Source organism: Melozone crissalis, unplaced genomic scaffold (genome assembly GCF_028551555.1).
Source record: "Melozone crissalis strain CALT ecotype California unplaced genomic scaffold, PUWL_Pcris_2 ptg000023l_1, whole genome shotgun sequence".
Taxonomy (NCBI): domain Eukaryota; kingdom Metazoa; phylum Chordata; class Aves; order Passeriformes; family Passerellidae; genus Melozone; species Melozone crissalis.
Genome location: NW_026535801.1, coordinates 36,736,882 through 36,755,390, shown reverse-complemented (window position 1 = coordinate 36,755,390; position 18,509 = coordinate 36,736,882). Strand labels below are relative to the sequence as shown.

The following is an 18,509-nucleotide window of genomic DNA, read 5'->3' as shown; positions in this document are numbered from 1 at the left end:
TCTAACACAAAGAATAAGCAAGTCATTACTGTCAAATCAGAAATTTAGTTTGGTTTATTTACATTCAGGTGCCTTCAAGTACTGATGCAGCTGAGATGGGAATCAAATTAAACCTTGTTTTTTTATATGACCTACCTGGCAGTGAGCCTTGGGCTGCTTTATTTATGCTCTTCCTTGAAAGGTCTGCAGAGTCAAAGCAGTGCTGGAGGAGTCCTGGGGTTGTAGGTGCTGTAGGTACATGGGATGCTTCATGGCATGAAATGTCCTGCCTCCAGAGTACAAAATGAGCAATAAAATGCCTCAAACCCAAACTCTGGTTTTCCCTTTCTCATTACCATAGTCAGCACTTCCTGACATCCAGGATAAATTTTGAATTGTTGTTGTTAAGTTCTTCTTATGTTTTACTAAAAAATGCAGGGAATATGTTACTTTGTGAAACATTTAAATCCCTCTACATCTGAATTGCGTGTATTCAACCCAGAGCGTGGTGAGGATGGTTTGTGTTTCACCCTGGGAGCACACAAATCCTTTGAGACAGGGTACATTCATGCACACAAGCATTGCCTTTCCATGCCTAGAGCCAGCCTGCTGTGTCCCTGTTCATCAGGAATTCCTCAAGGATGTCCTTGGTGTCCCTCAGGGGTACCAGGTGTGGAGCTGGAGGCTCAGAGGAGGGAGCAGGGCACTGCATCCCTTTGTCCTGCACAGGGATGGGCCCTGCCTGGGGCTCCTGCTTTGCCTGGGGAAGGAGAGCCTGTGCTGTTGGGGGTTTTATAATTGGGACAAATTTTGTATATTAGATTTTTTATTTAATGGTCTGTGCTGAGAGGCATCTCAGCACATTTGTTATAGAAGTTGTAGATTCCTCTCAAATGGTTTGTCCTGCTGCCTCCAAGAGACAAGACCTGAGAAAGCTGAGATTTTCCAAGTTATTAATTAGAGAGCTTTCAGCTACTGCCAGTGATTTCTGTCCTTCTTCCCTCTGCCTTGAGGGAGGTGAAAGCATCTTGCACTTGAGCACTGTGCATCCAAGGATAGATTTCCCTAAAGGACTATTACAAACTGCACAGACCCAAGGCTCCAACACAAGAAATCAAGGAGGTTCAAGTTGTTTTCCTAAAAAAATTTTGGTCTGTGAGTAGCTAATGATATACAATGTGTAAATTATGGTTCAACCTCTAACTGAGCCAAACCCTTCACACCTCTAAATGTTCTTTGCTGTGTTCAAAATCTCAAAGTCTTTATAGTGTGGAATTATGGAGGGAATTTTATCAGTCAGAACCATTTCTAAGAGATAAACAAAAGTGATTCTCAAGAGTCCCTAAGCTCCCTCAAAACTCCCTGAACCAAACACTTCAGGGAAAAAGGGACAGAGGGAAGTGATTGCAGCTGGGGTGATATCCCAAAGGGAGCAATCACAGCATCCTTATCCTCCCCTTCCATCCTGGACTCTGCAGTTTCTGAGGCAGTCTCCTGGGATGGAGGAACAGTTTCTGTCATCTAATGCAGCCACAAAGATGTGACATTTATATCTATTTTCATAAATATCCACAATTATCTGCATAGATATAATAAAATTACTTCTACAACAGTGGAAGTAAATACTGGTACCTATTACTCTTGTTATGACTCTTGATGGGGTATCTGCAGGTCAATTGAAAATCATAGTTGACTACTATTTTTAGTGTCTGCAAGGCTTATTTTAGCAACTACAAAAACACCTGTATTTTAGGAAATAATCCTCTGAGCCATTGATTTGTAATTGCACTAATTATTTCTTGATGACTTTATGTGTGATAACAAGGCCCTAAAGTCTACCAAATGAACAAATTCTTCAACATGAACTCATACACAGAGTGTCGCCCTTAGCTTTGAAAAGAAAACAAAGTGCAGAACTTTCTTTGCCACATGTAAAATCATGTGCAAGAAATTTTAAACATGTGTAAGAAATGTTCCATCTGTTCTTTAGGTCCTGAGGAGTTGGATTTCAAGTGCAGCCCGAATTTCATCAGCTGCATTGGCACCAACAAATGCATCCACTTGTCCCAGCTCTGCAATGGGGTCTACGACTGCTCCGATGGCTACGATGAAGGAGTTCATTGCAGGGGTGAGTGAAAATTGCTTTAACCTCAAATCTTCCACTGCATTTTCTCTTTTGGGTTCAAAGAGAATGAGAAATTACTCCTTGGGAATATGTATAGGTATATATGTGTGCAAGAATATGTGTAAAACACCCAAAAGCAAACCAATAGAAACATTTTTTTAATGACAGATGTGTATTTTAATTTAAAGCCTATTTCCAGTTAATTAAAAAAAATATTATATGTGAACCAAATGCAAGTAAAAAATACACAGAGATTTTGACACTTTTACTGCATTAATTACTAAGTTTATATGATGGAAACTCTTCTATCAGAAGAAGGATGAGGAGACTTTACTGAGCAAAGTTGGGCAGCACAAAGAATGTTTGCCACAAAGAATTTTCTTTTCCTTTTCCTTATAAATTCTGCTTAAACCCCAAAAAGTCAAAAAAACCCACTGAAAAATATATCAAATTTTCTATGAATATTGTTTTGCATGGAGGACTTTGTTTCAGGAGGGTTTTATGCAAATGATCTACTGTTTAATACTGTGGTCACCAAATTCTGACAATGAGAAATCTTAGAAAAAAATTGGTGAAGGTCAACTGTTTAATATCTCAGTTCAACTGAGATGACTTTTTGAGGTCTGCATTGGGGAAAGCTTTAGGACCAAATCTTGGATACCTTGAACCAGTTATTTTTAATCAGCAGATTTCCAGATGAGTGATTGTTGATGATGTTCAAGAGATCTGATGCTCCAGACCAGAAACCCAGAGACAGGTGCTGGGACTTGTGCTGCAATGCAAAATGACAATATGCAGTGAAAGATACAATTAATGGTAGAGTTCAGAAAGTTAAATTAGAATTTAAAATTTCATGTGGATATATTTTCAGAGCTGTCAGAGTGAAATCTAAGCCCACACCAAAAATAAGCCACATTGAAAAAAGAAATTAAAATTAGGAAAAAAAAAAAAAAAAAGCCATCTGGAATTAATCAGTGCAATACTGCTGACTTCACAAAACTACAAATAGTTATTTTTATCTAGCCAGGTGAGGATACAGGCTGTCATAAAATAGATGAAAATTCTTATTCACAGTGATAGGAATCATTTCTTTTCTTGAAGGCTCAACTGTTTTATAGTCCTTGTTCAATGAGCATTACACAAAATCAAAATTTGTGCCAGCATATTGGATTTAGCACTGGGCCCTGCATGCAAAAAAAACCCCCAAAGTTAAACTGGCCAAAACACTTTTTGGCCTATACTGACACTTTCTGAAGTTGCAGGTGAGTGTTTTTCAGAGAATAGTATTGATTCCTTAAGTTCTGTTTAAATTTATGTTCCTCAATATTTCATATTTTTCTGTAAATTACTCTGGATTAAATGACAGAGGATTAAAAATCTCCCATGCTGAATAATTATCTTATCACTATTTTATATTTCTATTGTATTTTCAGTCTTAAAACCCCAAGATTAATAGAATCAGAAAAAAATATAGACTAAAAGTACAATCCTGTGTTAGTGATGATGGAATATGTTTGCTTTTCTTATTTTTCACGTGTCCTGTATTTTGGAATGTGATAGCACATAAAATACCCAATCTATATTCACATCCTTTTAATTTATGCTCAAATACACTTTGTAAGGTTCACGTTGATTCCCACTCCTTTCTTTATTATCATACATGAATATGAAAGCTTCCCAGTGGAAAAATTAGTGTCTGCTTTAATAAATCACCATAAAATTTGGTAAAACATTCTAAATAAATATTTCTCCTAGATCACAGAGAACACCATATAATGAAGTATCACTATCCAGGAAATGGTTAACAACTCATTAATATTGATTTTTCTGGCAGTTCCATATTTTTACTTGCTTAGTGGGGGCAGAATTGAAAATATTAGTGGAAATATTAGTGAAAATATCAGCCAAAGAATATAGACAACCATAATTTTACATTATGATCCTGTAGTTCCAAACATTGTCAATTAAAGTGTCATTATGTTACATTCTTAGATATCAAACATTTGGTATGAGTTCCTTATAGTTTTAATTACAGGGAGTCATGTAATTATTGTCTCTCTCTCTCTCTCTGTCTATATGTGTATATATATATATGTATATATATCTTTATTAGAAAAATGTTTGGGTGACTTTTCAGTCATTCCTCATTACTTTCTGAGTCTTGAACCCACAAGTCATATTTGGAACTCATTTTTGTGGCCAAAAGTTGCAAAGTTACTTCAGAAATCCAGCCAAATCATTAGTTTTTATTTTATATTACTCACAAGAGTGGCATTATCAATTGTGCTGTAATTAACAGTGGCCATGTGAAATTTGTGTTGGAGGAAGGCAACAGCAATTTTCAATATTGAATTGCAAGGAGCCCAGCTGGTCACAGAGCTGTGTTAAAATCATCTCTTGCTGGGGACACTGGCAGTGCTGTGTAAATAAGCCACAGTCCAAGCACCAGGAAAATGAGTGTGGTTTGAAATTTGGGGGTGTTACCAGGGCAAAGCCCATTTCAGGGCACAGGTAACTCCAAAGGGTGAAATCTCTAAGAACTGATGGAGTATAAACATCCAGCAAGTGGAATATTCTATTTTCTTTCTCTAAATTTAACATTCTCACATTAATTCATTATTAACAATCTTTCAGAGTTGCATTCAGGCCTGCACCTTTCCCTGGCAAGGGGAAATATGGTCGTGGCTCCAGTGTGCAATGGTAATATATGGGAAATTTCAAGGGAATAGTAGTAAATACAATGACATTCCTGTACGATCATCTTTTATTTCAGGCACATATGCATTTTTGCAGGTGAATGTAATGCATAAATTCAGGAGAGGTTGTGGCAATATGAAATAAAAAATGTTTTATTGCGTACGGTTGTTTCACATTATGTATTCCAATGTCCTTCAGAGGAGAAAGGGGTGTGTAATTCACTGGATTTGAACCTCAGAGCATACAGTAGTGACAAGACATCTGTATTTGGTCATTTTGGACTCCTTTTCATTTTTTATCTAATTGAAGAATGCTTTAGAGAGGCTGAATAAGGGAGAAATCATAATAGATATTAACCCTTCCCATAAAGAAAGGGTTATATATATACTTTATTATACATACTTTATATATATATACTTTATTTATATATATGTGTGTGTGTGTGTGTGTGTGTGTATTTATATGTGTGTATATATATATATATTTATCTATGTAAATGATATATATAATGATATATAGAAATAATATATAATGATATATAATGATATATAGATATATAGAAATATATAGAAATATATAGAAATATCTATAAAAATAAATATGAATATGTATATATGTGTATATATATGTATATGTGTATATATGTATATATATGTATGTATATGTATATATGTATGTGTGTGTATATATATATATATATGTGGGGCTCTTGAGTTTTCTGAAAATCCCAACAATTCCATCACAATCCAGCCCTGCTGAGTGGGGGTCTCACACCCATCAGCTCCTGGGAGAGTTGCTAAAGCTCAGATAAAATTTACCAGTGCCAAACCTGGAGCCAAGCTTGACTAGTTGTAGTTGAAGACTGCTCCAGATCTGCTCTTGGCAATTAAGCTCCTTTCTTTTGACACACCTCTCCAGGCTTCTTTGGAGAGCCAGGCCTTTATTTCACTGCTCTTGCAGCCACTTTTACTGCTCAGCTGAGCAGTGAGCTGAGAACTCTCCTGCCCCAGGGAGCTGCCAAATTATTGCAAACTGAACTTTTTAGTTCCAAGTCTTTCCTTCACAGGGTTTATCCCAGTATAGGGCCGGGCTGGCTCTGGTTAGTTAAAGCTGGGCTCATGTGCCTGCAGCTTGTCCCAGTCTGGTTTTGAGGTCTTTTGAAGGCTAAAATACCTCTTCTTATTTGCTTTGTATTTTTTTTTCCTCCTGAAAGTTTTAGGAATGGCTCAGGCAAATATCTCTCTTGGGGTAGTTGGAATTACCTAGCCTTGATTACGTAAAGTATTAGATATAATTAGTAAGATAATTTCTAGAGAATTGCAATCACAATTCCATGAATCTTAGTAAAGCTGTTTTTTGGGTTGGTCTTTTTTTGGGGGGTTTTTTTAGGCTTGTTTTTTGTTAGCTTGTTTTTTTAATAGGTCTGCAGAGGTGAACTGTGCAGTTTTATAAATCAGTGCTTTATATACCGGTATATGGCACACAATTGAAAGTGGTGTGCCAAAATTGGGATTTGGTCTGAGTTAGAGCTATAGGAAACAAAAACTTGTACAGAATATGGTTTTCTCCTTTTTTAATTAACTAACTTATTATTTAGTAGCTCCTGGAATGTCTCTGCTAGTATTTTAGCTTTCCAGCCAGAAAATGTTAAAAGAATACTGCAAAAAATACCAGTGCAAATAAAACTTCGAAGTTTTCAGATTATTTGGGTCTTTATTAACTGTGATCTGAACTATAATCTCTGAAGTCTCTAATCAATAAAATATTCAAAGGCAAACTCTGGATCATTTAGTATTAAAAAATTGCTGAACACACATTGAGAAGTTTTGGCCAAAGGCTGTTCTGTTTTAGAAGCCTATAATCAGAGTATTGTTTTTCTGTTTAGGCTTTTTGAATGAATTGTTAACAGAAGATGAAGATAAATGCTGCTGTTACTCAATTGTGTTTTGTTCTGGTCTTTCTACAGCAGGAACAGTGGGAAATTTTAGGTAGTGTTTGCCAGAGGGAAAATACAAATTTCAGAATTTTAAGGAAAATTCAGACCTTTCAAGAATGATGGAAAGTTATAAAACTGAAAGACATAAACCTACATTTAGATCCTAGTCTTAATTTTATTTTATTTTTTTTCCTAGTGAAGTTGTGTAACAAGGTAACAAAAAAACCCTGAAACAGTCAGGAGTTATAAATGTCCCTCCATTTCCTCATGAGAGTTTTTCTGGAAGTAATGCTCACCTGCATCAGAGTTCCCTGTGAACTCATTTGATTTATTCTGACAAGCTTTAAATCACTCATCCTTTAGGGTTTGTGATGTACAAAGCCTCACAGGAGGTTACTGAATCCTGGAACCCCCAGGAAATCTCCCAGAGCTCCTGATGGACCAGTGCGGCTGCGGAAACCAGCAGGTAACATTTGGAATGATTCCCACTGTGACCACTCTGCATTCTGCATCAATGTTTCCACTTGGATTATGAGGCAGAAAAGAGAAAAAAGTAGGGGCATTAAAATAAAAAAAAAAAAAAAACAAAAACAAACAAACAAACAAACAAAACCCACCAAAACCTGAGTGGTTTTGCTTTGGAACAGAGCTGCTTGTAAAGAGCTCTACTTGTCTGGCTGAAGGCTCAATTTGCATAGTTTAGTATTATGATATCTCCTAATTTCAGCATCCAAACATCCAATTTCTTGTATATTACTGTCTTTCCCATATTTTTCCTTCAATACAGCATGATGTGGTTCATTCAAATTAGCCAAGGTCATTTAGTCTCTTCTGCTGTCAAGACAAAGCAGTCATGGGCTTGGTGATTTAATAACTTTCCATCACAAAATCCTTTTGCGGCAAAGCAAATTAGAGGAGGCTGGTGGGGGAATGAGCAGTGGAAGACATTTGAGTGATGTGATTTCATCCCACCTTGATGGGCTGCTGCTGAGGAGTTTTTAGGCTAGAATTCACAATGGAAAGCTGTTGTGAAGGTATCAGCATTGTCTCTGTGGCAAATTAAATGTAGGGTTTAAATGTTTGGCCATTTATGATGGTAATGTGTGACAGCAGATCATTAATTGGTTCATGGTTTGTAAAGAGGGTTCTGGTCTTGTCCACTGGAGGAGCAATGTATGGAAATGGAAATACTCCAGCCAATGTTTCTATTTCAGTTGCCATATCCACTCTCCTGAGAGAAAATATTGGCTGCTGTTCCTTGCTGGTGATGAAATCAAGTGTTGGTCAGGTCTGGCCTCCCTGAATACAAATTTTGATCAGTATTTTTAGCACACACATTTAAATAGACGTGCTTTCTTCAGGGCACAGAAACCATGCTTGCAATAGCAAATGCAGTGTTGGATGGTTAACCCATGGAGTTCTACATTATGAAAAGAGGACTAAAGTTTATAACTCAAATATTTCAGGTTTCCTATGATCCTGTTGCCCAATAAAATGCTCAAAGTGTAGCAGAGATGTTAATTTATCATATTTGAGATGAGATTATGGTGGTTAAGAGGGCCAGTTAGTGTTTGTTAACTGGTTCATGGACAGGGCTGCAGAAACCCAAGGAAAGCAGCCACTGTGAGTGACTCAGGGGATGCCAAGGAATGATCTGAGAAATCTTTATTCTGCTTGCCAGGGATTTAGGTTAAATGCTATTTATTGTTGTTGCCTGCTGTTGCTGTTTTGAGGCTGCCCTTTTTTGAGAAAACAAACATTTAAACTCATACAATGAGCATCTCCTTTTCAGTTTTACTAGAGATGTTTTATTACCTTTCTGTCGATTAGTGTGCAGACTTACCTGTTAATTTGTCCCTGTTAACAAACAAATAATCTAATAAAACTCCTTGAGGAGTAAGAAATGCAGCAAGCTTTTTGTATGAATAAGTCTCACAGAGTTTTTATGTAGATAAATACTCTGGGCATAATCTCTGTATCAGGAGTTCCAGACATATTTGCATGGCAAAAAAACCCTGACACTCCTAAACCCAGCACGCCAGCAGCAATTGTGTCTGTGTAGCTGCTGCCTGGCTGCCATTAGATCACATCACAGAGTAAATCTTCGGTGTATTTTCAATATCCAGGCCTCAGGGACAGCTTTTCACCGAGCAGAGCCTGGGACCTGACACCAAATGCTTGTGAAGCACTGGTAACCTTGAGGCGCAGGGAGAGTGACAGCACAGGGTCTGTCTTCAGCTATCACCACCTGTATTTGAGGAGATGGGATAGCTTAGACATCCTGAAATCTTATTTAGAAGGAATAATGCTTTTTTTCAGTTTCCTTTTGGGCATTTTTCCCTAATTTTTTTCATGATATACATAAACTATTACATTGAGAATTTTGTGTGAGAATTTAATTACTATTTCTTGCATTAACTAATAGTAAAATTATATCTGCTGCAGAAAAACACAGCTGAGGCATCTGCCCATCAATAAAACATGTCATTAAATTTCCATGTACTCTTTTTCCAGTGACATTATTTGCCTATTCATTGCTTCATTCAACAGTGTTAAAATAATTGGGCAACCTGGTGTTTGAAGTGAGGGAAAAAAAAAAAATAGTGACAGGCATGTGTGCTGAAAAACGTGATTTTGGTCCTCCTAGAGCAATTTATAATGTCAGCCTAAATTTACAGAATGGTATCAAATTGGAGACAGAGAAGAAGAAAGAAAAGAGCAAATTCTGGGGCTAGCATCACACAATTTGTCACAAGTGCAGTTGTCAGTTTTGTGCCCCAGGAGCCCTCAGCCAAGCCACATCACAAGCCTTGGTTTCAAGTTCTTCCACTCCTTGCCTGGTGGGATTTGACTTCCCAGCTCCTGATCTTCCCAAGGTGAATAAACAAATAAGGAAACGACATCTGTTCTGTGAAGGGGATACTCTTGCTCCTCGGGGCTCTTTTCCAGGAGCCACAAACAGTTAAACATTTATTGTACAAACACTTGAAGCTGCAGGAGAGTTCATTTGCATTTGCAGAGTGAGTTGTGGTCTCCCACTTGTTCCCATCTCAGCAATTAGCTGGGTTTTGATAACCAGAGTGGTAAATTCTGGGAGCTGGGGTAGGAGTATTCCTACCTGGAATGCATCCACCTGCCTGACCACCTGTACACAGAGCACAGCAGATTCTGCATTTTCTCCTTTTTCTACATAGCTGAAATAAGGAGAAACCATATTTTTTTTTCTTCCAGACAAGGGTTTTGCTTCCCTATCACTCCCCACTTCTTACATTTTTTCAATTTTAAGCTCATGGGACTGTATAATCCAAAAGCCTAAGCCATTCTCAAACTGTGTAATATGGTTTAAAAATTAAAATTTGCCATTATTTCTGAGACTATGATAAACAAGTCAAGATGTCACCAGCAGTTTTAAGTGAGATTGATACTACTCAGTGGTGTGAAGTTTGCTTTGACACATTGAGAAATTACTCTTGCTCTTCCGCTCAGAAGCAAGAACATGCACAGAGCGTACAAAAACTGATTTTCAGAATTCATTATACCCTCTCTGATTCCAGTCATCTTTTCTCCACAAAATTTGATGAAAGTGTAACTTAATCTTTTACTCAATGCAGTAATGCTCATGATTTTAGTTATATGACAAATGTACAGATTAAAATACTGTGAGATGAAACTGAGTAAGTTAAAAATTGTGGGCAACAGGGGAAAAAATACCTGGAAGCAATCAAGTGAAACAGAAAACTGGGGGAACACAGAGTCCAGTCAATAGCAAAGTTCATGATATTTTATTTTAGGGATTGTCAGGCAGAACTACTTTAAATCAGTATTCTCTGGAACTATGTCCATCAAAGAATGGGAATGTGTTCCCAGTGCAATATGAAAATAATTATGCATATGAAAATAAATATGAAAATAAATATGACTCCAATAAAAATAAAGAGTTTTCCAGGGGATTTCATAATGTAAAAATAATTTATCTCTTGTGAAAATTAATGTGTTGCTGTGCATAGGTGCCAGGACATGAGCTGTGTACAAGAAAGAAAGAAAAAAAGAAAAGTTCTTATGAGACCTGAGTCCTACTGGAATGAATGGCAGCATTTCCTTGGGTTTGGGCTTCTGGACTGAGCCTATTTTTTGGGGTTTTTTTTGGTTTTGTTTTTTTTTTTTGTTTTGTTTTGTTTTTTTGGGTTTTTTTGTTTGTTTGTTTTTATGTTTGGTTTTGTGTTTTGTTTTATTTTTTGGGGGGGGGTTCTTGTTTTGTTTTGGTTTTTGTTGGTTTTTTTTTAATCACTTTTATTTAAGTGCTGTAAGTATTTACATGTGAAAAAAAACCAAACAAACAACCCAACCAAAAAACAAACCCTCTAAGTAACTGTTCCATGTGGAGAAGAATAAGCCATATTTAAAGCTCAAATTGTGACCATGACCCACTCTCTGCAAATCAACAATATTTTCTGACACTCAGCTGTTGGAAAAGGCAGCTGCAGTTGCATTGGCTTCTCTCTGAGTGTCTCTTTCTAAGGGCAGAATATGTTGGTGAGATAAATCCTATGAAATCAAACCTTTTGAGACTACATTTAGCATCTTACTAAAATATTTTCCATCAATCTAGTCCTTCTTAAAATCCATTAACATGCAGGAAAATACCAGAAATGCAATTTGGAAGATAGGGTATCCTGTAGATGGGATGGAATTACTGGAACAAAGTGCCAGTGCCCACTTTCCCATAGGAAGTGTTGGCCACTAGGATTGAAAATGGGGGAAAATTAGCAGCAGTCCAGATTATGACTCCAACAAAGCATTGGTCCCATGCACAGTGACACTTTTCTGACTTTTCAGCTCGGTTTTCACACTCATGAGAGAGAGATTCCACAGGAGCTGATGTCACATTCCCGGAGCAAGATCAGTAAGGGAGAAAATTGTGGTTTGCAATAAAAGAATCATTCATAGTGCTTCAATCCCCAAACACATTTTTTAGCCCAGCTATACAGAAGGTCAAAATCCTCACTCATTAAGAACTAAATATGGTCTTTTTTTTAACAAATGCCCTGTTTAATTACCAACAGGCAATTCAGCACAATTAGTTGCTGTCTAAGGTACTTTTTTTCTTTTTTTCTAATGGTCTTGCATATTTCATAACCTCTTTCAAAACCATGCATCAGATGGAGGGCCTGCTACTTGTTTAATTGACTTTTTCCCTCTCTTAATGATGTGCATCTCCTGGAATTTTAGCAGAGATGAACCCAGTTTACAAATAAAAAAGTTCACAATTCTGAAGTAGAAGAATATTTGGTTGTCTTTTAACAAATTGAGCTTTTTTTAATCCACTGAAAGACAAGGAAGCAGAGCTACACAAAACATTTATGTGCAGGTAACTTTAAGGTTTCTACAGGAAAGACATGAGTATAGTTTTACATTCTCAGACTAATGGCACACAGTGGCATCAGGAGGATAAAAAAAAATGGGAATAAGTTCTGTTCTGCAAAATGTTACATTAAATGAGCACAGTTAAACAAAAATTAAACAAAATTATTCAGACATCCTGAGGATTCACATTTAAGGTACATGGACACTAAAAATACTTCTGTGAGGCACAACTGTTCTGCTTTCTGCCATGAGCTGACACTTACAATTTATGTTAAAAATAATCAATTAATTACTTATAAATTTTAGTGGACACAGTTTGGGGCCCATACTTCTGTTTTGTGGTAAACTTGAATGTCCTGTGTTCAAAAGAAAAGTGAATTGAGCCCTTCCCATAGGAGCTGGATGTTTTGATTTTTAGTGAACAGGAAAAATAATCCAAACAAACCCAAACCAAATGTGATGTTGGTCACAATGTCTGCTATTAAAGGATAAAGCACTGTCCTCTTCAGACTGTAATTTCTCTCTTGAGCTTAATGGAGGGGAAAAAAACAGCTTTAAATAGCAGCATGGCTTTTAGTGACATGGTGTGGGTGACAGTTCAGCTGGAGGAAAATGGGGATCATGGAGGGTCCCTCTCTGACTGAAAAGGTTGCTGGGTCCTACAAACGTGTCCTGTTTGGTTTTCCCAAGGAGAACCAGATTAAAGACAATAAAAATGCCCTTACATGATTCCCATAAAGAATCAGCCTTTCTGCTGTTTGAAAACTCTTAATTTTGAAGTCCACCAATTTCTTGATGTTTTCTGGAAACTGCAGCAAGGACATTAATCATTCCAGTGCAAAACCAGTCAAGTTTTGGGATATAAATTTCATGTTAAATGCAGAAATTTGCAATCTCATGATTTATATATCTTAAGAAGTCAATTCATTACTGTAATATTTTTTTTTCTGCCAGTCTGGGATTTATTTTTTTTTTTTCCTTCTGATGCCAAAGGTGTCTAGACCTGAAAGGAACCATTTGGAGAATGTCTCAAGTTTTTTTAAGACTCATCACCAAGTCAGAAAGATCCCTTGCCGTATGTAAAGGATATATATGTGCTCCATGTGATACATCCCTAAGGATTACACAAATCATACCAAGCTCCCACAGGCAGCTGGAGAGGGAAGCTGGGCAGGATGTGAAGGCACACAGGACAGGAATTGGCTGGGTTTGAACCCCAGCTCTGAAAACATCCCCTGAGAACAGGGACAGAGAGCTTTGAAAGGATTCATCCCTCCATGTGGAGAATCACTCACGCTGTGTTGGTCTTACAGCACCACTCCTGGTGTTCACCAAGGCACCCAGGAAGTTCTTTTCAATAGATGGACTGTAAATAACAGTAGGAATTGCTGCTGTGTTAGAATCTAACTGAAAGCACTGTCAGTGAAATACAATTGTGGCTAAGGGTGCATCTGCAGGCCTTTGCTGCTGCCTTCAGCTGTGGAAGTGCTGCTCGCACAGGGCTTGTTCCCCTAATGAAGGCACAGCTGCGCATTTAGGGATTGACAAAGAGTGTGATTAGGGATTCTAGACTTCCAGAATAGTTTATCTGCCTTCAAAGAGTTGTTGTTAGCAGCTAATTCTTGGAGAGATTCGTTATTGTCTTGTGCTGAGGGCATTTCTGGAGGTGTAAGCACAGAAAAGCTGTGGCAGTTCAGTAAATCTTTGCATTGGCCAGGGTTTATATTCTGCTTCATTTGATGTTGGGGTCTGGATGAGCAAGTGAGACTGTGTAAAATCTGAAATCATTAGTTCAAATGGAAATTACTGGGTGTGGAAACCCAGGGCACCACAGGGAATATTTCTGTGTCTGCTCTGAGGTGCCCTGACCCCTAGGACAGCATTGACTTTCACCTTCATTCATGGAGAAAGTTTCCTGGACTTCAAGTTAGACCAGAATCCACAAAAGTGTGAAATAGATTATAGAGAGTAGTGTAGGGGTATCACTTGGTGAGAAATTGAGGTTTTGAGAGTTTTAGTATGTTGTGGATGGAAGCAAGATGGAGGGCACATGGTCCTGGGTTTTTCCTTCATGCTTCTTCTTCCTCCTCCTCCATGGGTTTGGGTGGCATTTTGTAATTGGGCAGAAAAGTCCCCATTGCAGCTCTGTGGGATCAGTTATTGGGTTAAAAGGGAAAATAATCCAGGTGTCAGCTCTTAATTGGATAGTTTAGCCTTAAAAGACCTTGTAAGAAGAGATTGTTGGCCATTTTGTGCCTTCTAATGAAAAGCTGCTGAACTCTCAGTAGTGAGACTGTTTTACTGATAAGAAATAATAAACATTTGAGCCCCAACATGAACTACAGTCTCAAGTGCCTTCAATCCAGACCCAGAAGATCCCACAACTGGGTGTTTCTTTGGTTTTGGTTGGAATCTTTTTGCCATTTCTTGTCTCACCCCTGGTAGTGGCGTTTTCCCCAAGGAGAGGTGGGCTCAGCTCAGCCATCCCGTGCTGATTCTGGGCACAGAACCTGCTGTGCAGTGACCTCCTTCAGCTCTAATGCACATCCTTGACTGGATTTCTGCTCAGGAGCTCCCCTCCCTGCATGCAAGGATTATAAATGGAGACCATAATTTGTTTGGACTATGTAAAATATGTCTGAGGCTTCCAAAGAGCTGACAATGCTGATGTTCAGCACTGTGAGTTCTGCTGGCAAGTAGCTCGGAAATGTTGATTATGGTGCTAAGCATTGCTTGTACTTGCATCTGGATGTTAGAAAGGACATTTTTTGGGGAAAAAAAAAAGTGTGTGGCAAAAATATAAAATGATAATTGATTTTTTTTTTCTTAATAGCCTTTCGCCAACAAATTATGGAGTTTTTAATATAAATTAATTCTAGATTGTTGTGTATAGAAGGCTAGAATATATGTAAATGAAAATAATCAAACATGAATTTTAAAAACAATTTGATATTATGTCTTTAGCAAAACACCAGAAACTCTGCCTGATTTAATTATAAGTATAGGTTTTGTTGTGTTCCCATGCTGATGTATTTTAAGAAGAGAGTTGCACAAACCTTCACTAAATCCATGCTCTACATAGAGGAGTTTACTTTAGGAAATGTCAGACAATACCGTATAGGATTAGAGTGTAGAGTTTTGAAAAATTAGATTTTATTGATTGTGATAAAAATCTAAAATAATGACTGGAAATTAAGAACAAATAATACTCGATTCTTTAAAAAAATAATTTAAAATTTGAAAAGTCCCAGCATTTGGATGAGAGGTTTCTTGTGCCTTTGATATTATGATAGAAACTCCTGTGCAAAGCACAGGTAATTGATGAAATGGGGAAAACAAATTGATTAAGAACTTTCTGGATGTGGAGTAGGTGAAGGTGGTGCTGAGATGAAGAAGACCTGTGGATCCAGGCAGGAAAATGCCCAAGGGAGAAGGAGAGCACTGTGCTTCCTGAAATCACCGGGTTTGAATACAGAATTTTCTTCCTAGGTGTTCTTGTATGCTCTGGACAGATTTTCTAGCAGGCAGGAAATAACCTGGAGCTGGTGGATGAGTAGGGCTGGTCAAAGCTCTGAAAGCACATCTAATGTTGCCTGGAATAGACAGCCAAGCCATTATAAAGCAGCATGAAAGTTGTTTTTACCTCAATCCTTTTTTTAAAAAGAGATGTGTGTCGCCAGCTGCAGTGCAATTTACTTTCAGAATATCATGCAAAAACTTCTCTAATCTCCTCAGAGGGTCATCTAAATATGGATGTTTTCAAGGAAGAAAAGATGATCAATCCAAAACTTGCAGGATAAAGCTTTTATAACTGTTTTGAAGTTCTTTTAGAATTCATAATCTTAACTCATATGTCTTGTCCAAAAATGTTTCAAAAAATTATGTTTGTGTTAAAATTGTGGATACTTGATACCTTTAAACTCAGGGATGTTCTGGAAACATGGAAAGGCCTAATGTGAAATGGAGTCCTTGGCACATGATGCAGTTGCCTCTTGTACTGTCCATGGTGTTGGCTGTAATGTCCTGATTTCCCTCCTTAATTACCTGTATAGCTGGCTGCTGAAGGATTGCAAGTTCCCTGTGACAGAGGAATGCCTCATTCGATTGAGGGGATCTGGTTGTGTAGTTTGAACTCCTGGGCACTGAGGTAATAATAATTACCTCATAATAATTCTGGCTAATCACCCCAGAGACAATTATCACTCACTGAGGTGTGTGCAGAAGGGAAAACCCGTGGTTGTTCCATGAGCTGGGATCAACGAGCCTGTGAGAGACCTTAGGGTGGAATACAAACACCCTGCCTGTTCAGAACACTCAATTGCCCCTTCACGTACAAAATACACCACCAAGAGTAAGGGAAAATGCTGCCTCCTGTGCCTCAGTGAAAAACAAAATAATTTCTAAGAGTTCTGATTGATCTGCAAAATGAAAGAAAGTGCAAGGGGGAAAACGTAGCACAGACTGCACAAAAATTTTAACAGTGCTCAGCAGTTCAGTGAGAAGAAGCAGAAGTTAAGGAAGAGATTTAAAAGAATGGTTTAAATGTTTGCTTTTTCTCCTTGCTTTAGCAGTTTGTGTAATAAGAATCAATGGCTATTTGCCTTTTAAGTCTCCATAATCTCTTAGTGGAATGAAAATTTGAGAATATGTTTCCCTGGCACAGTCAAATGCTTTGTGGATTTATATTGATGAAGATCTGGAGCCTCTTTGCAGTGGTGATATGTGCTTTTAATCCATCCATCTTTCAGTGGTGACAAAAAGCTCCTGCTCTCGTTTTAATCATAAAGTTAACTTCAAAAAGGAGATGTCAGTAAGTAAAATAAAGTGATTTTCATCTTTTAGTATCACTACAAACCCATTTTTTATTGATAGGTGCCAGAAAGGTTGCAATCATTCCTCATGGCTTTAAAGCCAAAGGACTTTAGTCTGAGCACATTAAATCTGCACCAGTGGCTTTAAGGAGGTGGCAATTGCCATGTGGCCTTTGTTCCTCGCAGCCAGGGAATGATCAAGTCCATAAGTACAGATTCAGGTGTTTTAATCATACCAGGAATACTTAAATCTATTAATCATTGTGTTGTTGTTTGACTAATGTTCTGTCGTTTGGCTTGATTTGCCAGTGCATTCATTTGTTGCTTGTTATTTTGTCATTGAGTTATAATTTCATTATTCTCTGACCTTCTTTGTCCTCTGCTCGTGCAATTGCAGTGCAAGGGTGGGTGATGCCATTTGGACAGAATAAAAAACAATCCAAACTTTTGTTTTCAAATGAAGATGCACAGACCATAAATCCCAGTTAGGTTCAGCTGATTTTCTGCTGTGGTTGCACCATGACTGCTGGCAAAGGACCAAACAATGAGACAATCCAACCTGGAGGGTGTCTGGGTAGGCAAGGAGCACAATGAGTTAGGCATCTCCGTCATCATAAATTCACCCAAATTGCAGTTTGGGGACTGGATTGTTTTAAAACTGAAAAGCCAGATGTGTTGTATATATGCATATTTTTATATTTGTAATATTGCATCAGAAGTTATTCACAGCAGAATGAATTGACTTCTCTTTAACTGCAAAATGTCTGCTGCACCTTTCCTCTCCTAATTTGGTGCTACAGATTGAAAATTTAAGATTACTTTTATTTTAGAGCACTTCAGAACTAATACTGTAGAATAGTTATTCATAGGGTAAGGGAGAACTTTTTATGCCCTAGTTCCTACTACATAGTAAAAAGCTGATGAAACATTTTGAAAACAGGAATTTAATGCACTTCAAAGGTTTGAATTCCAATATTCTGAATAGTTCATGGTTACTCTGGTGCATTGATATAATTTTTACCCACTATTCATATTTTACACTTCTGTGAAGCCAGACATGCTGTAAAGTCTGCCTCAGAGGGCTTCCACTTCAGCTGCAAATTAAATATTCTGTGCATTCCTATATTGTCATGTGTATCTAAACCCAGACCAAACTATTCAATCCTTCTACCCACAACTAACGTTATAATAATGACAGTTAATAAGAGAATGGTTGCAACACTCGTGTGATAAACTTTTCTTTGGGATAATGGGACTGTGTAGTAAAAAAGAAAGAAAGAAATATCAAAACCTTTCACCTCTGAGGGATTTTGTATCATTCCTGTTGGAATCACAGGAGAGATGAGGAGATGAGAGAGACTCTCCTTCCCTGCCCTGATGCCTCCAAGATAACACGTTTTTATGATTAGAGAACTCACCTGTTCACCAAGGTTAATGGTGGTTTCAAACAGTGGCTTCTCTTTGCTGTGTGTCCTGCACTGCAGCAGGATAATAACCTGTTAATAAACACTTCTGCCTGGGCTCAGTGGCTTAAAGAGAGCCTCCAACCCCAACAGGAACAGAGGCTGTGCCTCTCCTACACTGAGCTCTCACTCAT

General features: G+C 37.8%; 1 protein-coding gene across 5 annotated transcripts in view; it reads left to right on the top strand.

Annotated features, from left to right (window-relative positions):
• LRP1B (LDL receptor related protein 1B) overlaps positions 1 to 18,509 on the top strand; it is a 641,000-nt gene that overhangs the window by 264,554 nt on the left and 357,937 nt on the right. For all 5 annotated transcript variants that reach the window (XM_054278342.1, XM_054278341.1, XM_054278340.1 and 2 more), the window contains one exon: positions 1,970 to 2,107. In XM_054278342.1, coding sequence (XP_054134317.1) covers positions 1,970 to 2,107 — 138 coding nt within the window. The remainder of the gene's footprint in view (positions 1 to 1,969; positions 2,108 to 18,509) is intronic.